The 25,231-nt window shown below is 44.2% G+C and overlaps 1 protein-coding gene across 17 annotated transcripts in view; it reads left to right on the forward strand.

The window, feature by feature from the left end:
- TCF3 (transcription factor 3) overlaps positions 1 to 25,231 on the forward strand; it is an 81,034-nt gene that overhangs the window by 28,283 nt on the left and 27,520 nt on the right. For 5 of the 17 annotated variants that reach the window (XM_042479917.1, XM_042479913.1, XM_042479912.1 and 2 more), the window contains exons 4-7: positions 13,734 to 13,810; positions 14,489 to 14,585; positions 18,875 to 18,939; positions 21,029 to 21,161. In XM_042479917.1, the coding sequence (XP_042335851.1) occupies positions 13,734 to 13,810; positions 14,489 to 14,585; positions 18,875 to 18,939; positions 21,029 to 21,161 (372 nt within the window). The remainder of the gene's footprint in view (positions 1 to 13,733; positions 13,811 to 14,488; positions 14,586 to 18,874; positions 18,940 to 21,028; positions 21,162 to 25,231) is intronic. The other 12 variants (XM_042479916.1, XM_042479915.1, XM_042479911.1 and 9 more) reach the window with 7 other exon arrangements.

The following is a 25,231-nucleotide window of genomic DNA, read 5'->3' on the forward strand; positions in this document are numbered from 1 at the left end:
ACACACAAATACGTAGATGGAGTTCCACAAGGTTGCCTTTACTGTCACTTAAGCCAGTAGGTTCTGTGCAGAATTTTCATCTTACTGGATCTTAAGTCATGAAGAAAACCATACAGAGGTGGTTGTTATGAGTGGAGCAGTCCTAGGTGATCAGGGATCCTACAAGGGAAGTAATCCTAGGTAACCACAGCTGCTAGAATTGATGCAGTCTCAGGCAATTGGGGATCCTAGAACTGGACCAATGACACCATGGCTCCTGGTAGTTCATGGGCTTTGTGGTACCTATTTTGACTGTGTTAGGTGCATGCCCAAGGTAACCACAAACCATTAGAAGAGTGCTTTTTCCTTGAAAGATCAGTTTATTCTTCCTATGCCTTCTGTATTGCCATGCTCCATGCATACAGCTTCCTCAACCACCAACTCTGTTCTTGGTTTCTTGGATGGCCTGGGGAGGAGAAATTGGTGGGATAGCAAGCTGAACTGAAAGAAACTTAGACCAGGATTCTCCTGAGTAGAAGCTGGACCTTCATCAATGTGGTGGTGAATCTGTTCCAGGTTTAAGTACGAACTTTAGGGCCTGTTCTGGATCTTATTGAGTGTTTACCCTGAGGCGTGCATTGTACAGTTGTACTGTCAGAGTCAGAGAAGAGATTATTTTCCGTTTGCAAAATTTTGGGAGGTGTTTTGAGGAGGGGCGATCAAGTTTTGCCCTCGCTCCAAAGTGGCTTCACACCATGAGGGATGATGGCGTAGATCACGGCGAGACAAGCGCGATGTTTGGGGTACCACTTTTCTCACTCTGACTCTGCCAATTTCTTCTTTCTCCCCCCTTTCTTTTCTCTCCCCCCTCCCCAAAAATTGCACTGGTCTCTCTTCCAAAAGCTCGCGACTGCCCTATTAACACTGTTATCCAAAACAGCAGCGCGCCATTTAATTAGGAAAAATAAGAGCTAACCTCCGCCATATGTTCTGCTTCTGTTGGTATTTGCATTTGAAAGTCCCAAGTACATTCTCAAAAGCAGAGATTGGGATTTTCGCCATATTGAATGGCCTCCAAGTTTGGGTTGCTATGGGGAGCAGGAATTGGGGGGAGGAGGAAGTCTCAGCAGCGTGGGGTTTTTTCCCCTATCACAATTGGAATCTCTGCTTAGATTCTGGATTGCTTGTAGGAGTGAAGAATTATATTTAATTTTATGTTTGAATGGATAGATCTTCTCTTCTCTTCTGCCTTCTTCCCCTCTCATCCTTCTCCCCGTCCTTCTTCTTTTCCTCCTCCTCCTCCTTTTTCTCCTCCTCTCCTTTCTCCTCATGCTCCCTCTCTTTCTCCTTCCCCTCCTTCTCCTTCTCTTCTTTCTCCTCCTACTCCTTCTCTTCCTCTTCCACTTCCTCCCTCTTCTCCTCCTCCTCCTCCTCCTTTTCCACTTTCTCCCTCTTCTCCTCTCCTCCTTTTCCACCTTCTCCTTTCCCTCCTTCTCCTCCTTTTTATTCTCCTTCTCTTCCTCTGTCGTCTTCTCCTCTTTCTCCTCTTCCTTCTTCTCCTTTTCTTTCTCTTTCTCCTCCTCCATTTCCTCCTCCTCTTTTGTTGCTTTATTCTCTTTCTCCTCCTCTTCCTCTTAGGTTAGGAATAGTGTGCAGACTGTGGCAGAAGGATCACTTTAAGGGGGTGTATTGTGAGAGCCATTGTGGTAGTGTGGTTTGTGTGTTGGCCTAGTAACCCGAGAGACCAGGATACAAAATCTCCCTCCTCCTCCTCCCTAGCCATCAAAACCCACCGAGTGACCATGAGTAAGTCATACTCTCTCAGCCTCAGAGGACAGCCATGGCAAATCTCCCAGTGGGTTTCCATGGCCAAATCAAAATTCAAACCCTAATCCCATGGTGGCAAACCTATGGCACATGTGCCAGAGATGGCACGCAAAGCCATGTTTCATGGCATGTGGAGGGGAGGGAAGAGGAGGAGCAGGCACATGCCTGTTTCTCCTCTTTCCTGGCTGTCCCGGGCTTTCAGTGTCCTCTGGATACACAGCTGAAGGCCCAGGACAAGGGGGGGGGGGGAGAAGCCCCCCCCTGGAAGTCCCGCCCCCCTGAAGGTCCCCCCCTGGCAGTGGGTAACATTTGGTGCCAGAAGGCCTTTTAGTTTGGGCACTCATTCCCTAAAAGATTCACCATCTCTGCCCTAGTCTCTAGTGATGTAGTCCAATGCTCTTAGCGTCATACCATGCTGTCAGGCAGCATGAGCCGTTAGGATCAATGAATTCAGGAATAGATATCCGGAGCCTGGCCTTTTCCTGTTTTTTTTGATCGGCCCAGTGAAATATCTGGCCATGCTCTTTTAGCAATGGATGCCCCAGTCTTTTTCTCACTACCTTTCCACCTCCCTCCCTACCTCCCTCCCTTTCCCCCAGATCCCCCGAGATCTAACCCTTGGACCAGACTCTCCTCTTCCCAGGTAGAGGATCCAGCCGACAGCTTCCCCAAACGGAGCTGCGGAGGAGGGCTTGCATGCTTAGCGTGCCAAGTCTTTTATATCTCTGATGACAATTCCAGATCCGGTGAACTGAGTTTTAAATCAGGAAGCCGGACGAAAAACTAATTTTAACTCCCTTTGGTTTACTATTTTAAACCAGCTTGAGATTCTCTTCCCTCTTGGCTCTGGTTTTTTCTCTCTCTGTCCTGGCTCCTGTGCAGCTGAGGTCACCCTTAAGGCGGCAATGTTCCTCATGCATGAATGCAAACCCAGGAACAGCGTAAGGAGGAGGAGAAATCCGGACTCGAGGTCCATGGGGTGGGAATGCAGCCTCCTGGCACAGGCTTGGAAGGATGGATTCCTTCTAGGCTTCAGCATAGGATTTTGGAGAGGGATTTGGGACACAGAAAAAGGAATACCTCTTCACAGGGCTACGGGTGGGCAAGTGAGGACATTGACTTGACTCAAATAAGAATGGTCACCTCCCAGATCTCAAAGTCTCCAGATTTCATGGTGGGAGATGAGGGTGCAAATCCTCCTGTCTGGCTGTGCTCACTTCCCAGCAAATCTCCATCTCCGCTTGTAGAGCCATAACTTGCCACAGTTTGCATTGAGTTGTCATTGCAACTCACAAAAACTCTGCCGTGGGGATCTATGCAGTTGTTTAGATAGCTCCTTCGTCCTCCTCTGCTTTTGCAGACTTGAGCCTATTTCATTTGATCGTGTCTCTGGGCTTTCCACTCCACCAAATGCCTCTGAGGAAGTAGGCCCAAGTCTACGAAAGGTCATGCTACCAACCTCTGTCTTTCAGTTAGTCTCAAAGGTGCTGCAAGATCCCTTTGCATTTAAACAAACAAGTGTCACTACCCATGGAAGTTCCATTTAACTCTTGGGAAACCTGTGACTCCTGATCATAAAGTCCTTTTGTGCCAATTGCTTTTGCCACATCTTGTGGTGGTGAGTTTTTATTATGACTGATGAAGCCAGTATTTATTTCCTAGAACAGTCCAGGTGCTAAAATACAAAACACAGCATGATTATTTCTTTTTTTCCCCTCGGTTGTAGAACATGGCTTCTCTTTTGAAGAACAGGGCGATTCAGGCTTCTGGTTTGAGTCTGGTCACAAAACCAGTCTGCAGAACATTTAAATTCTGCTCTCTTGGGTGTGAGCAGGCAACATTTCTCAGTTTGGCTGCTCACACCCTGGAAACAAGAATGCAACTCTAGTTTCTCTGGTTTATTTTTAAGGTTGCATGCGGAGGGGTGTTGAATCTAAACTTAAGACTTCAGTCCCATTGCTAGTCAAAAGCAGAGTCAACCCACTGAAACAAAGGAAGTTCACAAACTTTCCATTCTTTCCTTCATCACAGCTTGTGGGTTGCCTGGGTCATGACTGTCCTGAGTTCAAGGGACAACAAAATATGATGTCACAAAGGCGGGCCCTAGTGATGTCATCAAGCATGAGACATTAACCACAGCTGCATAAAGTCTGCCATTGAAATCTGGCTGAAATCCAACATCACCATCTACATTTTGTAGTTTTATGGCAGTGCGGTGTAGTGGTTTGAAAGAACAACAACAACATGGATTTCATAGGGTTTCCTTAGGCAAGGAATCCTGAGTTGTGAAGTCAAAGGCTTTCATGGCTGGCATCCATAGTTTTTTGTGAGGTTTTGGGGCTATGTGGCTGTGTTCTGGAAGAGTTTATTCCTTATGTTTTGCCAGCATCTGTGGCTGGCACCTTCATTGCAAAACGTCAGGAATAAACTCTTCTAGAACATGCCACATAGCCCGAAAAACCCACAAAAATCCTCTGAGTTGGTTTTACCAGATCCTTCCTCTGCCACATAGGGCTTTATAGGACAAAACCAACCCTAATTTGGACCAGAGAGGTTTTGGATAGTTGTGGGAAACTGGCAAACTTCCCAAAGCTGGTGGACTCACCTCACCCTTGGGAGTGATGGGAATCTGCAGCTCCATGGGCTAACAGAAGTTTCTGAGCACTTTGCAAAGACAGCCCCATGTAGGGCACCTTTTGGTAATCCAGATGGGGTTGTTCAGCAAGCCATGTACCACCTTGGCCAGATCCCACGTCTCCAAGAATGGGCACAGTTGGTGCATTACCTTCAACCAAGCGTTGTGGGATGTGAGAGTCTGAAGGACTTGCATGCCTGTAGAAACAAGCCCTTGGTGTGAACTTGCCATCCTCCTTTTCTTCTCCTCCTTTTGTAAAACAACAACAACAACCCGATTTACGAAGTGTTTTGTTTTGTTTTGCTTCACGGCCTGCGGTGTCCTCCTTGTAAAGGACGCAGGAGTAAACCTCTCTGTTGTGGCAACTGCAGTTTAGAAAACAATCTCGGGACAAAAGGTTCAGCCGGCAGAAGGGGTTTCCGCCCCTCTCATTCTATTTATTTTTAAGGAGCAGGTGGTGGAGAAGGACAACTTTTTTTTACCAATTTAAGGAAGAAAAAGCAGGGAACAGCATGAAGGAAACCATGTTGTATGGTGTGTGTGTGTTTTTCCGAACCCAAGGAATTGTCCTTCCTTGCACAGAACAATTCTCCTTATCTCTTTCCGTTGTTGTGAGTCACCGTCTGACTTGCAGTTGGCTTGGCAGAATATCCCAAATTGTGGCTCCTGCTGAATGGAGATACCTTACTTGCCCTCTCTTGTTATTGTTTAAAAAGAAAAAAGGAAAAACACGATCCCAAATCACCCACCTGCAAGTTGGTTATTTGTTGTTGTGTTGTTTAAATGGGATTTTAAAGGTATTTGTGGCCCTGTGTACAACGTATTTGCAGCCTTCAAGTCAATTCCAACAACCCACTTCAAGGGTTTTCTTGGCAGAATTTCAGGGGAGCTTTGCCATAGCCTTCCTCTAAGGCTGAGAGAGTGGGACTTGAGGTCACCTAGTAGGTTTCCATGGCTGTGAGTGGGAATTTGAACTCAGACCTCCTCTCTCGGCTTCCAAGGAAGGGAAAGGTATACCCCTTCTGAACAAAATCTGCCAAGAGAACCCTGTCATAGGGTTGCCATGAGTTGGAAACAACAATAATTGCTCATGTGTGTGTGTTGTGTGCCTTCAAGTCATTTCTGACTTATGGCAAACCTATCCTGAGGTGGTTTTTGTTTTTTTGGGGGGGCAAGATTTGTTCATAGGAGGTTTGCTATTGCTTTCCCTTGAGGCTGAGAGAATGTGGCTTGCCCAAGGTCACCCAGTGGGTTTTTTGGCCAGGCTGGGAATCAAACCCTGGTCTCCAGAGTCATAGTCCAGCACTCAGACCACTATAACTGGTTATTAAAACAAACAGAGAGAAATCAGATTTGGAAATAAAGGCAGATAGCACAGGTGCCAATCCCAGGAGAAATGAGAGGATTATTTCTACTTAAATATTTAGGAGGAAGGGATAATAAATAATAATAAATAAATAATTTATTTATATTTCCCTCATTTCCCAGTTGGATCGAGGTAGGGTTAGAATCTAAAATACAAACATAAAACATGGCAACATATTAATTTTAGTTAAAAAAACCAACTTTAGCAATAATGGATTACAAAACAATCATAGTCAGAGGAGTGGAGCAGTTATCTCTTATATGAAATCAGGTGGAGATGCCCGTCAGAAGAGATCCGTCTTAATTGCCCTCTTGAAAGCATCCAAGGAAGTAATAAGATGGATCTCTTCCGGGCCATTTAATTTAGCCTTCTTTCTTTTAGCTACAGGGCAGATGCAGAGGAAAGTGGAGGGTGAGCCCTGGCGCCAGAGCAATTCAGAAGGAAAAATTAAACTCAATAAGTAAATACATAACCACCATTACCCTGCAGAATCTTTGCAAGTTGTAGCAACAGATCAGTGGATCCTTGCAAACTGTAGTAGGCTACTGCTCAGCTGGGTGAGTTGGAGAGTTACATCCAGCCCTTTCCTCTTATCTGGATCTGAGCCCGGCAAAACTGGGGAACTTGCACCCTTATCTCCTGTCTGGAGATGACCCAAGAAAATTGGAAACTCGGGACTAGACGCTAAGATTTGGCAAGCCCACATCTCATGTTCTTGGACCCAGCCGGGCACATGTTTCATGGCTACTTCCGTCTCTGTGTGTGTGTGTGTTTTTAATTGATTTTTATTGTGTTGGCCTGCAACTCCTTCCCTCCTCCTCCTCCCCTTTCCCGCCTTTCCTGGTTTGACGCGGTGTCTTTTGGAGTCCTTTGTTTGTTCTCGGCTGGGCCTTTCTTGTTTTTACAGCTGCCGGGATGTGTGTTTGGGAACCCTGAGTTTCTTTTCCGCACCATTCTGGAGTTTGTACAGGTGCCACCCTCCATCTTGGCTTCCCTGATGGCTCCTCGGCCAAACAGCTCCCATTTCCATTTCCAGATCTAGGGAAAGTCACTTTTTTTTTCTTTATTTGGATTGGAGATCCCAGAATCTGGGCTTAGCTGGTCGGGGATTCTGAAAGTTACAGCGCAAAAAAATAACTGAGCTGCATGAGACACTTGTGTGTACAAAATAACTTTTTCTGCAGAGTATAATATTTCTACAATGCCATTTTCTGTACAAAACAACCATGTGGGAATTTTGTGCAGAAGAAATCCAGAATCGCAAATAGGCTTCACAAATCGCATGGCTATTCAGATGCTTTCTTGTGTCTTGCTGCATGGCTGGGGGTTAGACTGGGTGATCCTTGGGGTCCCTTCCAACTCTTTCCATTCTATAAGTATTCTTATTTATGGTCTGAAATTGATGTTATTGTATATCACCGTGAGATCTTACGGGTTGGAGATGAATATTTTTCATTCTCATTAGAAAGAGGAAATGGTACAGTTGGGACACCTTGATGTGAATCGGGAACTAACACATCACAACTGTTTTCGGGTCCACTTTGGTTCCAGGTGTTCCTGATGCCTTTCTTCACATTTTCTGCATTAAATATATCAGTATTGCATACATAAATTAGTATTATTCCAGGTAATTTCATCCTAAAAGGTGGCTTTGAAAAAGCAGAGATTTTTGTATGCCACTGTAGGGGACAGTTTCTACTTCTTGGTTGCAACTTACTTCTATGGAGGACTTATTTACACACAGAAGAGTCTTGTTGTTGTTGTTGTTGTTGTTGTTGTGTGACTTCAAGTCATTTCTGAATTATGATGACCGTAAAATGAAATTTTGAGAGCCAGTGTGGCGTAGTGGTTTGAGCATTGGGCTACCATTCTGGAGACCCAACTTAGTGACCTTGGTCAAGTCACACTCTCTCAGCTTCAAGGGAAGGCCATGGCAAACCTCCTTTGAACAAATCTTGCCAAGAAAACCCCACGATAGGTTCACTGTTGGGCCAACGTAAGTTGGAAGCGACTTGAAGACACACAACAACAACAACAACAACAACAACAAGGTGAATTTAGTGCAGGGTTTTCTTGGCAAGGTTTGTTCAGAAGGATTTGTGGAAAGGGAAGAGTGCTGAGTGCGAAACCAACATGCTTGCCTGTCTGTGGAAGAATTTCACCCATGTGGGTACAGTCTACGGGGAATACGGCTTAAATCTAATTATCAGTTTCCTTACTTTTATTGATCCCCTCCCATTCTCACTCGGTTGAGGCCCCTTTTCCTGGTCCGATTCGCAGCCCGATTAGGAAGCCAAAGCGGCTTAATAGGGAAGTCTTTCTCATGGCTGCCGGCTGCCATCTTCATTTTAAATCAAATTAGTGCCCTTCCACCAGTTCCCTTCCCACCCCCAGCCCCCTTTTGAAGGGGGAATCTAGACTGTTGGTGGGAGGGAGGTGGAAATTCATTTTTTCCTCTTCAAGATCAACTGCAATAATAGGCAATTTTGGGGGGATTCGGTGGGCAAAATGGGTGTCTTAAAGGATTGCTGTAATTATATATTCCTGGATGGCAGGGGGATGGACTACATGGCCTTCACCAAAAACCCTTGCGACAGTTGTGGTTTTAAGTGTTGGACCAGTCTGTCAAGAGACCAGGGTTCGAATCCCCACTCAGCTATGAAAATCCACTGGTAACATTGGGCAAGCCACACTCTCTCAGCCCCAGGGGAAGGCAATGGCAAACCTGCTCTGAACAAAGCATCATCATCATCATCATCATCATCATCATCTAATTAGCTTACTTGCTAATTAGCTTACTTGCTGTTCACCGCTATGATCTTTGGAATAGCGGTATATAAATAAAACAAATTATTATTATTATTATCATCTATTTACATAGCGCTGTAAAATGTTACACAGCACTTTACATACAAAAGTTAAAAATAGAGGTAAGACCTGCCAACCAGCGTACGATCTACAAAGCAAACGAGTTATAAAATTAAAGCATTGCATAGCAAAATACAGACAATAATAAAAAAATAATAAAACACGAAGAAGATATTAAAAACCAATGGATCAGGTGCTCATCTGGAACACTTCCTTGCCAAGAAACTCAAGAATAGAGATTGCACACTGGCTACAGAGAAATAACACCACAACATTTTGGTTGTTCTGCTGTGTTGGTCGCAATGTGAGGGTGATGACTATAATTGGCTGGAGGAAGGTAAAATGAAATAAAAATGATGGTTTAAAAAATCCATTGAGTGACACACTGGCATTTAGCCACGAGGAAAACATTAGGAATGGTTCTGGATCTCTGGTGTGTGAGGGTGCTAGAGCATCTCACATGCACACATACGCCTCCAGCACCATAGAGTTAACTTAACTGCTCCAAAGGATAATTGCGGAATCAGGCTCTACTATTGTTTCGTTTTCATGTGGTGATGCACCATTCATTGATCGATTGATTCCCATCAATATCCTTTTCAATCAATCAATCATTAATTGCTTCTCAGCCTTTTGGCTAAGATCAGGTGTAGTGTAATATCCTTTTATCGATTGCCTTGAGTATTCTGCCTTAATTGTGTTTGGAAATAGTACTGTTGTATTGTTGTCGTTGCTTTTCAGCCTGTTCTTGCTTTTAAATAAAATACATTTATCCCGATCCAAGACCCAAGGCAGCTTATCCGAAATGTTTAAAACCGGGACTAAAAACCTGATAAATGAGGAGAAATGTTAAAACACAATTGAGGAAGGTGTTATTGTATTTAAGAAAACAATTAAAAGGGGAAATCCGTTTTAAAACTTGACAATAGAGTTTAAAATGTAGCATGGATACGCATGCCCCATAAAAAATGCCTCCATGCAGTCAGTCAGTCAGTTAAGTATTAATTAATGCCTCTTGGAATAGAAAGGTCTTTGCCTGTGCCTGCAGTATCGCCGCTGGCCACTTCTCTTGGATGGCGCTGTAGAGCAGAAGCTGGCTTTCCGTCTGTGTCTCTTTACGGCACCTTGCAGCCGGGATTTGGCGTGAGGCCGGTTGAAGCAAAACCACCAAGCTTAATAAATAATACACGCCTTCTCTCCCCTCCCTCTTTTTGTGATGTTTATTCTGCTTTTGGCCGTCTTCCTTAACCGATTTTGTGACAGTTTGTTTCCATGCCGGCATGCTTTCCAAAGCATGCCTTAGTAACCATGAGGACTAGAAACTTATAAAACCATAACTGCTGATTTCTCAATCGTAATAAAGGCTATTGATCAGTTGATTGATTAAAATGATAACTGGTGTTTTTTTTTAATGGGAGATGCCAGCCTTTCTGGGATGTGGTTAGGGCATTGATCCCCAATAAGACTTCTTCCATCCCTAAATGAAAATGTCCTTCAGCAAGTTTCTAATATTGCAGAGAGAGAAAGAGACACAGATAATCCTAAAACCTTAAAACCCTTCTAATTGCTGAGTTCACAATCCCTTGGTTATTCTGCCTGCCTCTTTGCTTTTGGTGCCTAAATTCTTTATTTCTAAATGCTTGGCTGAAATTTGAGTTCCCGGCACAAACAATTTCCAGCGTTTCTGCAATGCTAGACATTTGAGGACTTAAAGGAAGTTTCATGGGGGGTTCAGAATCCCATTTGGGAGGCAATAATCTCATTCACCTCCATAGCTTTGTTTTACTGTGGTTTCTTCAAGTCATTTCCAATTTATGGCAACCCTACCATGGGGGTTTCTGGGGCTGAGAGTGTGTGACTCCCCCAGGGTCACCTAGCTACTTCCTTGAAATCTTCAAACTTTTTTCTTGTTTTCTTTGAATATGGGGGGGTACACTTGGCCCCAATCCTATCCTGCCCCCTCTTTTGGTGGAAACAAACAGGTAGAACAGGTTTACTCAAGCCAGCACCTGCTGGATATCAGACGACAGCATCTATCATCCTGACAGACAGGCAGATTGGGGGTGATGGGACTTGTTGTCCAAGGCATCTCAAGGGTACTCCATTGGGCAGAGGTATTTTAGAGAACCGCACAGCAACCATTTAAAAAAGCAATACAACTCTCCATATGTGTTTCACAAGGCCAAAAGGATTTTTGTTTTCTTTGTTTGCCAGCTACATATTACCTTCCCAGACAGACCCCGAAATTTTATTATTACTATTAATAATAATAACAATAATCAAATACGCCAAATGAAATGGGCTCCTTCGTGTGTCCTGCGTGGAAATCCCAGAACAGGGAAGAGAGGGCAAAAAAGAAATCTCTCTCTCTTTCTGACACCTCCCTCTTACACTATTAGTACGTTTTAATTAGAACACAAGCACGGGATGCTTTATGAATATTCATGAGGAGGGTGATTAAGATGCACAATTAATCTGTGGAGTTTCTCTCTTTTCTCCCCCCCAACCCCAATTTTAATAACTCTATTAATGGAATAAGGATTGCGGGGGGAGGAAAGACACTGCTTCTGCTTCTTGCCAGAATGATGTGCCATTTTTGGAAGTCCTCACACGCTGGAAATGGCATCGATTTTATCTCCTCTTTCTATGATTAGAGTTTACCAATTATATCTTGCATCTCCTTTTGTGTCTCAGTGATGATGACAGTACAGGTTGAGGCTCCATTATCTGAAGTCTGAAATACTCCAAAATTGCCCACATGGGTGGCTCTGATAGTGACCCCTTTGCTTTTCAGTGGTTCAGTGTAGACAGCTGCAGGCCCTCCAGCACAATTTTATGGTCAATGTCTGCTGCATGTTGGTCACAGAGTTGCATGGGAGGACCCAGAAATTCCTAGAGAGGTGTTCTCTACAGTTAAAGAAACTATTTGCTGTTTATTCACATTCATGGGAGTCCTGTGCCCCTAACCCCAGTAAATATGGAGAGCCCACTGTAATGTAACTGGGGACCTTTTTCTCCCATATGCTCCACCCTTGTATATGAAATCATCATCATCATCATCATCATCATCATCATTTCATTTGCATCCAATATTTCCCACAAAACTGGGCCCTAGTCAGCTTATTGAAAGTGAAACCAAACCTTTATATCTGTAAGTGCCTTTGGATAGAAACCTGTTTGCTGGCAGAAGCCACACTTTCCAAAATGTTTCTGTTTCTTCACTGTCGTTTGCCATCAAATCGACTTCGACTTATGGCGGCCCTCTCAATGAAAGTCCTCCTAAATTTAGGACTATAGCTTCCAGTGTGGTGTAATGGTTTGGACTGTGACTCTGGGGACCAGGGTTCAAATTCCTTCTCATTCATGTAAACCCACGGAGTGACCCTGGTCAAGTCACGCTTTCTCAGCCTCAGAGGATGACAATGGCAAACTCCCCTGAAGCAGCATGGCAAGAAAACCCTGAGAAAGGGTTGCCTTAGGGTTGCCATAAGTCGGGAATGACTTGAAGGTGATGGAAGGAGGGAAGGTATAGACCATCAGCAAAGCAAAAGTTATTGTCTGTGTTGGAAGGATCTGCTTTCCTTTCTCTGGCCTTTCCAACGTCCCGAGTTGCATCAGTGCCTCATTCCACCAGCGCTCTCAATTCTGCAAAGTAATCACATTGGAGGGAAGGGGAAAGGAGAGGGGGAATTTTTTTTTGATTAGAAAACAAAATCTAAATGAGAGTCATGCATATTCATTAGGTGTGGAGATTAATATGCATAATTATGCAAATTAGACAGCAATTAAACACCAATTCTCCGGGGGAATGATTAACACAAAAGGCTTTCGGGATGGAAGCGTGCAATTTTGAAAGAAGTTTCTGGTTAAATGAACAGCAAGGGGAGCGGAGGAGAGAAAGAGAGATGAGGATGGTGCATTGCCCATAGTAATAAGCATTTTTTTAAAAGGTCTGAAGCACGCATACACAATAAGGAGTGTGCAAGGGCACATTTGCACACTTGCCTCTCTATCCTGCTGACATTCATTGGTCTATATATTTTAGTGTTCACAAGACCAAAACACTTCTGGAATGGGACCACCATTTCATTTTGCCCTCATCCAGTTCCACTTTGGAGCAGGGTAGGGGGCAAGACCTTCCTTTTGTGAGAGGGAAGCACTCTGCACATGCTCAGAGCACTTTTGCATCCATTGCTTGATTTAAAAAAAAAAACAAAAACAAATCTCTTTCCCCCCTTTTCTATAAGAAGAGAAGTTTGCACTGAGTCCTATGATGGAAGGAGATTTTTGGAAACAGAATGCACCAATCTTTTCTGCAAGGCCTCTTGGCCTCTTAGATTACACACAAAAGTGCATGTAGATGATTTGCAATGAAAATCAACAGTTTCTCATCAGACATCAGCATTTTCTCCAGAGGAAACACATTCTGTGCACTAGAAATAATATTCCTGTATAGAAATACTAATTCATGTGCATAAAACACTTTTTCCTACAGAGAAAATGCTGTTTTCTCTGCAAAATAACCACACACGAATTTTGTGCAAAATAAGTGTCAAATTGCAAAAAACAAACTTTGAAAACAAATTTCTCTTGACTATTCAGGGGCTTTGAGGAACTCTAATGTTGTCTGGCCACATGTGTCCAGGTTTTCATTTGTGACGCATTGAAGGATGCCTGTCCTTTTGCTTTGGACTCCTGAACCTGTATTTCTAAAGGCTCAAATGACATTTTAAATTACTGCAATGCTAGAAATTTGGGGACTGATGGAAAATCTCATGGGGGGTGAGTGGGGGGGAGGCAGAATTCTTATTTTGGAGAAACAGGGCATTCATTTTACCTCTCCCCCCAGCTATAGCTAGAACTAACCTTGCCTTTGAAGCTGAATTCCATCTGGAACATTTGCAAAACAGGAAACGCTGGTGAGGTTTGGTTTTCTTCATCCAAATATTTTTCTGTTTGCAGAAGGAAGAGTTACCTTTGTCTTTTGAAGGTGCTGCTGAACAAAGTGACACGCTTACTATTTTTATTAATTTTCTCTCTCTTTTTCTCTCTCTCCAGCAGGCTTGGATGAACGGCCGGCCTCTGGTTCCTGGGCACCAGGAGATCAGAATAACTCCACGTTTGACCAAGTCAGGGTAAGAACATAAGGGAAGCCGTGTTGGGTTGGACCAAAGGACTGGCTAGCCCGGCGTTTGCTTTGCACACTGTGGCCAATCAGGTCACTCTGGGAAGCCCACCAGCACAACATCCACCATACTGAATTTTCCATTGACCAATACACAGGAAAGCTTTGGTACTGATGGAAGGTAATAGTGCGATGGTCTTCATAAATTGCAGTTGATTTGAAGACCCATAACAATGGAGCCAGCATGGTGACTTGGTTTGAGTATGGGACTAGGACTCTGGGAGACCAGGGTTCAAATCCCCATTCAGCCTGGGTGACCTTTAGCAAGTATACTCTCTCAGCCTCAGAAGCAGGCCAAAGTAAGCTTCCTCTGAAGGGAATTTTGCCAAGCAACCCTTAGCAGAGAGTCACCATAATTCTGAATTGAGGTCAAAGTCCATAGCAACAATGAAATCAATCCTGGCAGATGTATTTTGCAAAAACTGAGTAGCCTGCAATCATTCTTGAGTGCCTGTACACAGGGAAAGAAGGAGTGAGAAGACATTGTAGGGATACCACCTGGAGACTATCGGGTCACCCTGGGCAAGTCGCTGTTTGCAAAACCAAACTAACACCTGGGGGGGGGGAATGGATTGACCAAGGGCTTTAGAGTGCCTCCTACATGTTTCTGTTTGTTTCTTTCTTTCAGCAGGGCTATGGCGAAGGCTCACACTATAGCGAGCTTAGGGACCTGCCATCGCATAATAGCATATCTTCGTCCTCATTCCTGGCATCTGGGATAGTAGGTAAGTATCCTCGTTGGTTGAAATGTTTCTGATCTAACGTTATGTTCAGAGGCGGGATGGCTCTGCAATGTAGAAGTGGTCTAGAAAGAAAGGCAGTGGAACCTGATTTATTCCTCTGCCTTCTTTTCTTGGGAACTGTTCAGTACAGTCGGCCCTCTATATTCAGGGATTATAAACAGAGTATAAACAAATAAATTAATAGATTGAGGATACTGTAGTGAAAAATGACGACAGATCAGTTCATAAGCACCGTGTCCTAAGAATGAGGAAAAGAAAGAAGTAATTTCCCAAACCCTTGCTGTGTTTTTGTACTCGCAATGGCCTTCCAAGGCATGTAGTATATGGTGGGGAGAGGTATGTGGTCCCATGTAGGAATTACGTTCCGGTAACATCCTCATCTCAGCCATGGAAACCTATTAGGCAACCTCATGCTCTCTCAGCCTCAGGCTGGCCATGGCAAAACCTCTATGAAGAAACTTGCCAAGAAAATGCTGTGATAGGTTTACCTTAGGGTTGCCATGAAATTACTTGAACGCACACAACAACAACATCTCCTTCCCCACGTCGACTTATCCTATCGACTTCTCCCCCATGGTTCTTGAACCATGTTAATCCTTACAAAGCTTGTGGGGTGGGAGCTTGGGGGAGGGTTCGGTGGACAGATTACCGCTAGTGGGGTGGGCTTCGGTCTTCCATCTATCCTTCTATGCGTAGATGCCATTCCGTACAAGAATAATAAACTTTCTTGCCTGAAACGGTTGAGGTTGCTCTAACCGCTCGATTTCCCCCCTCTCTCCTCCTCTCGTGCTGAGTATTTGTGGATTAACTGATGGCAAGGAGATGCATTTGGGGCAGGGAGGAGTGAGACAGCATTGATGGAAATGGTTTAACTCGTAAGGAGACGGAAAAAGCCTCCCCACCCCGCCGATCTCTTTCAAGTAATTATTTCTAGCAATTAACTCCTTTTCAGTGCCAAGGTGGCTAATCTAGCCGGCATTGTGACTGGCGAACAGTCTCGGACAATAGTTTTTAATCGGTTCACGGTGTGCTCCCTCTTCCCACCCCCTCTTTGCCGACGCTGCCTTTAATCTCTGTGACTTATCTCTCCTCCTTCCCAGCCCTCCCCCAGCCAGGAGTTGCATACTTAATAGAATGATTGGATCTGGAAACGTCATTCTTATTTCAGAGGCCCCAAGCAGACAGAACGTTTTAACCACGTTGTGTTGCGGAGGCGGAGAGTGTGTGTGTGTGTGTCTTCTTTTAACCAGGTTGCTTGTGTTCCACGCGTTACAGTTTTTGTATTTCTTCTTAACCTTGTTTGTTTGCAAAGGGAGCTTGCTGCCGCTTTGAGGCATAAATGTGCCAAAAAAGTTGTAGCACAAGCTCCATCCATCCATCAACCTTTATTAGGCATCTCAATAGTCAATATACAACAAACAATACAATACAAAATTAAACTAAAATAGTTTACATGAGTACTTTAAAAATTTATCATCCTTAAAATCATCTAACACTAAACTCTAACCATTATTTAATTTGTGTAGCACAAGCTTTTGTACAACATTGCTGCACATTTGAGATGTGACTGTGCAAAAGAAGTTGTAGCACAAGCTTTCATACCAGACTACAAATCCCAGGATTCTGTAGGATGGAGCCACTGCATTTCAAGTAGTGAACTGTTTTGATGGACCACCATTTTGAGCAGCTCTGAGATATGCGTGCAAAGATGCAAAACCTCTGCCAATTTTTCATATCCATGTATCTTGGCATCACCTCAGTCTCTTACGTTGGGATGAATTTTCAGCCAAGTGATAGCTGCTGTCAGTGCATGGACACTCCACAATGGATCAATGATGACCTATGCCCCAACTCTCATATATATATATATATATCTCCCACCATTCAAGTCTTCTGTCACACAGACAGATGCACAGCATTTTCTTCTATTTCATCCTTCCTGCAGTTGCAGTCAACATTTCTTCACACCCTTCTGGAGTTGTCAAATGTGTAATTTTTATTGTTATACTATTAATTTCTTGGAAAGTGTTAGTCAAGAGGGCAGAGCAGCACTCAGGGATAGTTTGGAGTGGTGGAGGAAGAAAGGATGGATCCAGTTGTGAGTCCTTTCATTCTCCATAGATGTGCGCATCCATGCACTGATTTGAAAGCATCCGTGTGTAGGAACTCCCTGTGGGCTCAGCAAACCACCTGGATAGAGCACACCTGTTCTTTATGGATGACATACTCCAGCAAATCCAGAAAGATGAAAAACCTCTACCAATTTTTCATTTCCATGTGTCTTGGCATCACCTCAGTGTCTTACGTCGCGGTGGATTTTCAACCAAGTGATAACTGCCATCAGTGCATGGATGCTCCATAATGGATCAGTGATGAACTATGCCCCAACTCAGTGATATATATCTCACCATTCGGCCTTTACAGAACCCAAGGTGGCTTATGCCCAGTTTTTTTTTTAAAAAGGTGCAGCTAAATGAACTATATATACAAAAGATTTATTTTTAAAAGTAACATTTAAATAATTCTGATAAAAACAAAATCAAAACAGTTTTAAAACCGATAACAGCACAGCTACATAACAGTTGTCTCTCCGTATTCACAGGAATCAAACCCCAGCGGATACAAAGGTCCCGCTCAATGTGTCTTGTTGGTGCTGTTTTAAAAATGTATTTAGCATGTTGTTGAAATGGTCTGTTGACTGCAATAAAACAAAATATGTTTGCAACATCAGGTGTGACTTGGACATTGGAAGAGGGCTTCTCAAGTTGTTTGCATAAATGCTGGTTCCTTTCTCCCCAGCACCCCACAAATGAAGCTTGGTCAGACTCTGTGAGGAAGCCAGTCCAGGCTATTTTAGTGTCAGCGGATGGAAAGGGGGCGCCCCGTGGCAAATTTAGTCCCTAAACCGCTTTTGAAAAAATTAGGTCAGTTAAAAGATTTGGCCCTGCGACCCTTTGACCTCGTGTTTACTTAACGCTAAGCTGCTAGAGTGAACCAGGGGAATGTGGGAGGCAGAAAGTTCGTCTGTCGTGGAATGGAAACGCATGGCTTTTCATGCGCTCCTGTGGCGACAAAACCCCAGGTGGTTTGCTCAGAGCTCAGGGAGTTCCTCTTGAAATGAATAGGTTTTGGTAGTGATGGTGTTCATTGTCATTGTCATCTGCCACAGCGGGATATAAACAAAATAAAATACCAAATTGTAGTTACCGTTACAGTGCTGAGACCTAGAAGACACAGTCAGGAACATTATCATATTGGCCTGTTACAGACTGCCAAAATAAAGCTGCTTCGGGTCTCTTTGGAGGTATGCTATTTAAATGATGCATGGGTCCTAAGAGTCCAGAGGTCGCACCAAAGCCACACTCCATTCCTAAGCACTGGAATGCAGCTTTTGGTGCAGCTTCTGGATTCTTAGGCTGCATGCATCATTTAAACAGCATACCTCCAAAGAGACCCGAAGCAGCTTTATTTTGGCAGTCGGTAACAGGCCATTGTTAGTTGAGGGGGTTCAGGAAGGAAATTACTTTCACTCTTGGAAAAGCAGTTAGTTGCAGGTGCCTCTGTGGATCATATCCAGTGGACACAGAATGCAGCTAAGTCTGTTTTCATGCAATGCCATGGTTTAGAGATATCCATTCACATTCCAGCATATTTGGCATCTTCTGTGTCCTTTTTCCTTGACAGGTAATTGCGAGGTTCCCTCTGGGCTGTGTCCACTCCTTGATTTGTTCTGAACATTATAGAGACCTGGGGGATCTTGTAATCCTCACAGGCCTCTTCTGAGTTGAGGGGTCTATAATGTTGATAGCAAATCAAGGAGCACACATGGCCCGGTGGGGATCCTGTAAACACATGAACACTAAAATGTGAATACAATCACTTGAATCCTACAATCACCTGAATGTTGGAACGTGAACGCAATTACATGAACACTAAAACATGAACACAATCACTTGAATCCCACAAACATGTGAATGTTGGAACATGAACACAGTAGTTTAAATCCCACAAACGTGTGAACACTAAAATGTGAACTCAGTCACTTGAATCCTGCAATCATGCAAACACTGGAAAATGAATGTGATCACATGAACTGTGCCATCACATGTATGCTGGAACCTGACTGCTTATGTACGATGTCCTGTGGGGTAGAGGGGATGATGGGAGTTGTAAAAAGCAAGTGTTTCCTCTCTCTGTGACAGATGCCAGCTAGCCAGCTGATTCCCCCAAGTCTGGATGCTTGGCAAACTTGTTTCCTCTCTTGTCTTTAGGGAAAGGCACGGAAAGAGGCGCCTACTCATTTGGAAGGGAAGCGGGCATGCCGGCTCTTAATCAGGTAAGCCAAGCGGCTTCATCTCCCTTCATGTGTATAGCTTTGGTGTTGTTGTTTTCAAATGTCTTGAATATTGTAGGTGATGAGCGTTGGCAGAATGAGATTAAAAGCGTTTCCCTTTGTAAGACCTGGGCTACCAACTGGGCTTAGGGTGGGCAAAAGCCAGCCCTGTGGCCATTGAGATGGTGTTTCTGGCCCCTGCACCTTTCCTGATTCTCCATTTTTGTCCCCCCTCTTCTTCCACAGACAGACAAAGGCCTTTCTACTCAAAGAGGCATTTAATTTAATTTAACTTTAATTAATTGATTGATTAATCACTGGGAGTCATTTTTATTGGGCGAGTTGCTGCTGCATGTTTAACTTTATCTTTTTAAATGATTTTAGTATTTTTAGAAAAAGTAAAATTAAAAGGTCCCAGTCCTTGAAGTTTGTGAGAGCCAGCTTCAAAGATTATATTTCTCTCTTATTCTAGGGCCAAAACACACTGCATAAATAATCCAGTTTGACACATTTTAACTGCCCTGGCTCAGTGCTAGGGAATTCTAGGGACTTTTGTGAAACATTTCGCCTTTTCTAGCATGGAGCTCTGGTGCCACTACAAACAAAAGTTCCCAGGATTCCCTAGCACTGAGCCAGGGCAGTTAAAGCAGCGTCAAACTGGATTATTGTTGCAGTGTGTTTTGGCCCCTAGTTGTCTCCTTTGCATAAATGGGAATACCTAAAGGATGAGGAAACCCTTGTCTTTCTAAGCCTCCTTGTCGGCTGACCATTGGCCAGAGCTGTGAAAAATTCTCTTTCTTTTGGAGGGAGGAGGGATTACAACTCCCAGCATCCTCAGACAGATGTACTAGTAGAGGGATTCTAGGGTTAGTCGCTGTCCAGTAAAGGAACCTAATTCCAAATTCTTTGGCTGCATCCACACTGGACAAATGAAGCGGTTTGGCACCGCTTTAACTGCCCTGGCTCAAGGCTATGGAATTCTGGGAGTTGGAGTTGGTTGTGGGCCCAGAGCAGGGCAGAGCTCTGCTCTGGGCCCCACAACATACTCTCTCAGCATTCCATAGCCTTGAGCCAGGAGGCTGAAAAGTGGTCCCAAACTAAGTTATTTCTCCAGTGTGGATGCTGCCTTTGTAAAATTAGAGTATGTTCTGCAGGCAGAGGGATAACATTCGAGAGAGAGGAACTTTCTTGAGTATGATTCGAATTGGGGGCTGCCGGGCTTACATAGAGCTGCTGATCAACTCTTGCCCAGCATAAAGCGGCCCTCCATTTTGGAAACGTGTGAGACATCCTCTCCCATCCCGCCAGCGCAATCCAAAGAGGCACGCCTGCACTTGTGAATTTTGCAACTCTTGAATAACAAAACAACCCCCCCCCCCCCCAAAAAAAAAGCCCAAGTCGAGAGAAAGAAAGGAGTTCATTTAAAAAATCGAGACCAGTTTCCCTGTAACTTTCACAGCGTATGTTTTCCCGGTGTGTTTCCGCAACAGCTGTGCAGGGACAGCTCTCCGAGATGGATTGGATTTTAAGTTTTACAGAAATCGGAGCAGGAGACTCGCCAGCAAACTCTGCATTTTAATAATACAAATTCGTCTTTCGTTTGAAAATTTGTTTTCCTGGTGAGGATGAAACAATGCAGTAGGAAAAGGGAACAGGGTCAAGCAAAAATTCACCGGGGGAAAGAGAGACCTTTGCCAAACCTAAGGTTAAGTCAATTTCTTGGGGGGATGGAATTGCCCTGAGAGGCAGTGCAGTGTAGCGGTTGTAGCGCTGGGACTGAGATTTGGGCTGTATCTGCACTGCAGAAATAATCCACTTTGGCACCACTTTAACTGCCATGGTTCAATGCTGTGGGATTCTAGGAATTGTAATTTTGTATGACATTTAGCCATTTCTGTCAGAGAGCTCAGGTGCCACTAAAGTCCCAGAATTCCATAGCATGAAGCCATGGCAGTTAAAGCAGTGGCAAACTGGATTATTTCTACAGTGCGATACAGCCTAGGAAGACTTCGAGGTTGGCGATTGCACCATTCTGTTTGGTTTTTCTTCCACTTCAATTTTTCCCATTTCTTTTTTCTTCTTTCCTCTCCAGCAGCCTGGCTTCCTGCCCAGCGAAATGGGGATTTCAAGTCCCAGCACGCTGTCCCCGACGGGGGTGAAGGGAGGCTCTCAGTACTATCCGTATGGGAACAACCCTCGCCGGAGAGGTGCAGAGAGCAACATAGGTACGTGGGCCTTGGCTCCAGGCGTCAGGTGGAGCGGCCGATCTTGGGTGTTGTGCCGGTGGTGGATCTGAGATCGGGGCAGGGCAGTGCGGAGATTGGGAATCTCCTGGTAGATCTCCAGGTGGCTTGCAGTAGATCTCTCAAGGGAAAGAGCAAAGGAAAATAAAACAACAACACCAGACTTTGTCCTTTGCTGATTGTTGAACTCTTGGCTTCGGTGTTCGACATCTGTAAAATGGGTGAGCTAATGGATATAGTTGGGAGGGTTGTGTGTGTTTTTTACAGTTTTTAGTGCTTCCTTATGATCTGTGCTCTCTTGACATTTTATAAAAAGACCCCAAAACTTATACTATCATAAAATTAGTCTTGTAGTAGATTAAAGAGCCGGCAATTTTAGATTTGGGAATAATTTAGATTTCAGAATTGTGGGTAATGGAAACTGGGCCTATAACACTTCCACAAAGGAATATTATTTTCTGTGCAGAAAAATACGGTTTCCTGTGCAGAAGGTGCAAAAACACCCATACGAAACTTTGTACAGAATAAGTCCCAAATTGCGAATAGTCTTCAAAATCCCGTGTGGTTTTTGAAGGTTTGCTTGCAGTGAGAATACAATTGCAAGAAACGTACGTAAGAGTTATATCTTTACCAACCAGCGGTCCGTGGCCCAATGCGGATGCTTCCTTTATTCTCCTTCTCCCCTCCTTCCATTTCCTTACTTGCCGAACCAGTGTGTTGCCATCTTTGAAAGAAGGCAGGGGCGGCAAAGGGAGGGCGACAGCTGCTGTGGAGGCACATTCCCCCAAGACCCTCTTTTGAAGCCCACTCCAACCTGCTGGCTTATTATGGGATGGAGCGGAGGTGGTGGTGGTTTGCCTCTCTGCTGCCTCCAGGAGAAAAGTCTCCCTCCACATCCTGGCATCTGGCATTCATTGACGGAAAGGAATCCCAGGAATGGAGACCTGTTAGAGAATTTGGCCATGTGGCTTTCCCTTTCTTTCTTTCTTTCTTTCTTTCTTTCTCTCGTTCTCAGATTCTCAGTTTCCCGCACAACGGGAAGATGGGCTTTGGTTAAGCAGATAACCAAAGAGATGATTGGGAAGAGGAGAAAACAGAGTTTAGAAAGTGACAAAAAGTGGCAATAAATAATAATAATAATAATAATAATAATAATAATAATAATGGAATTCTGGAGTTAGAAGAGACCCCAAGGGCCATCCAAACCACCTCCCTTCTACCATGCAGGAAAACAGAGAATCCTATATTTGGAAAGGACACCAAAGGGCCATCCAGTCCAGCCCCCTTCTTTTGCCATGCAGGAATACATAGGATCCTAGAGCTGGAAGGAACCCCCAAGGGTCATGCAGTCCAATCCTCTTCTGCCATGAAAGAAGACACAATCAGAGCACCCCTGACAGATAGCCATCCAGCCTTTGCTTAAAAACCTCCAAAGAAGAAGACTCCACCATTATATAAAAATAATAATTCATTTCCATTACTGTGTTTGGGAAGAGACAATTTTGATGTTCCTCCTCATTATAGTGTGAGCAAAGGGACTTCTTTGATTTCTCATTCCTTTTCCATGACTTCCTGCCCAGATAGGAATTGTGCAAAGCATCCAAATGTTGTCGGGGAGCAATTCCCAACAGCCCCTAGTAGGGGATGCTGGATCTTGCAGTCCAGACATATCTGGAGAGCCGCACGATTCCCACACCTGTGCCAAAAGGAACATTCCCTTTCTTGGTGTTGGCAAAGCCTTGGGTTGAAATTTACGGATAAGGAGTTGGATTTCTTAACACCCCAGATCTTGTTTTGAAATTGCCATGGTCTTTGAATCATGTGAGAGCCAGTGTGGTGTAGTGGTCTGAGTGTAGGACTAGGAAACTGGGAGACTAGGGTTCGAATCCCTGCTGGGTCATGGAAACCCACTGGGTGACCTTGGGCAAGTCACTCTCTCTCTCTCAGCCTCAGAGGAAAGCAGTGGCATGACTCCAGTGAATAAATTCTGCCAAGAAAACCCCATGATGGGGTCACCATAAGTCAGAAATGACTTGAAGGCACACAGCAAGTGTGTGTGTGTTTGCATTTGTCCTTCTCCACAGCCAGCCAAAACAGGCTCTTTCTCCTGCCTGGTTTCCTGACCCACAAACTCCCTCCTCCCCATGCTTTCATCCATTTCTCTTCCTTTGAAATAATCAAATACACCTGTTTGGGGCAGCAGGGTCTTTCCATAAAAGACCCCCTCTGCCACCAATCTCTCTCTCTCTCTCTCTCTCTCTCTCTCTCTCTTTCTCTCTCTCCGCCTGCGGGGTCTTTGCAAGCAGCATCTGGGCTTGAGTCCCCCAGACCTGCAAATTCCCCAAAAGAAGGAGAAAGAGACTGTAAGTAGGATATGAAAATCTGATTTATACAAGTGTGTGTGTGTGTGTGTGTGTGTGTGTATCAATATCATAGTGAGCTAGTATGGCATAGTGGGCTGAGTGTTGGGCTAGGACTCTGGAGACCTGGGTTCGAATTCCAGCTCAGCCATGGAAACCCACTGGGTGACCTAGGTCAAGTCTCAGCCTCAGGGGAAAGCAATGGCAAAGCTCCTTTGAACAAACCTTGGCAAGAAAACCCCATTATAGGGTCGCCATAAATTGGAAATGACTTGAAGGCACACAACAATAACGAACAACAAACAGCTGGGAACCCAGAACACCTCCTCTGAACAAATCTGGTCAAGAAAACTCCATGATAGGTTTACTTTGGGGTTTTCATAAATTAGAAATGACTTGAATGCACAACAACCCACACATACAACAGGTCATTGAGTGAAGTCGATGGTTCCTGGGGGATGACCCCTTAGCAGAAGATTTGGTACCAGAAGCAGGAATGGAAAGAATGGAAAGAATAGGGTATTCTAACATTTTTACGGGGTGATAACAGTAGACGTTGACACCCACGGTAATAAAAACGAGCAATTATGAAGAACGAAAGACAGAGAAAAGACACTGAAACTACGAAAACCAAAAATAGCTGCAGCGCTTTGCTCAACAAAATACCAAAAGTGTGATCATAACAAAGGTGAATAACACCACAGTGTTCACATTCTCATCACAGGACAGCCAGAAGCTTCTACATGACATCCCCTCAGATATTCATAGAACCATGGAGTTGGAAGAGACCCCAAGGATTATCCAATCCAGCCCCTTCTGCCATGCAGGAACTCACAATCAAATCACCCCTTGTGACATATGGCCATCCAATCTCTCTTTAAAAACCTCCACCAAAGTAGACTCCACTAAATTCAAGGGAGTGTGTTCCACTGTCAAATAGCCCTTACTATCAGGAAGTTCCTCCTAATATTTAGGTGGAATCTCTTTTCCTCTAGCTTGAATCCATTGGTCTGTGTCCTAGTCTCTAGAGCAGCAGAAAAGAAGCTTGCTTCATCCTCATCCTCCATCCTCTTCAGATATTTAAACAGGGCTCTCATATTATCTCTCAACCTTTCAGGGACGTAGCTAACATTTTAGGAAGGGGGGGGGGGTCCAGACTAAGTGCCACCATTATAATGGGGCTTGGGTGCGGCGGTGCAGCAGCACACACCATTCATTTTTCTAATGGAAGGGGGGGTCCGGACCCCAAGAACCCCCCCCTTGGCTACGTCCCTGAACCTTCTCTTCTCCAGGCTAAACTTACCCAGCTCCCTAAGTTGTTCCTAATTCTCAGTGAGCTTCCAAGACTGAACAAGGATTCAAACCCTGGTCATCTGGCCAGCTTCCAAACCACTATATCACACTGTTCCATCTATTTGTCTAGCTATAGATACAGAGATGAAGATATGTAGATGGATAGATAGATATAGATGCATAGCTATTGATATGTAGACAGATGGATATATAGACACATCTGTGGCTAGTTGAATATATAGATATTCCTAGATAGATGAATGGATGGCTATGGATATATAGATAATGGGTGTATAGATAGATGGAGAGATGGATATAATGTATATGTAGATAATCCAAGAAATGGATGGATGCATACTGTACATAGAGAAAAATAGAGATAGACAGACAAAAGGACAT

The sequence above is a fragment of the Sceloporus undulatus genome, chromosome 7 (assembly GCF_019175285.1).
Source record: "Sceloporus undulatus isolate JIND9_A2432 ecotype Alabama chromosome 7, SceUnd_v1.1, whole genome shotgun sequence".
Lineage (NCBI taxonomy): Eukaryota > Metazoa > Chordata > Lepidosauria > Squamata > Phrynosomatidae > Sceloporus > Sceloporus undulatus.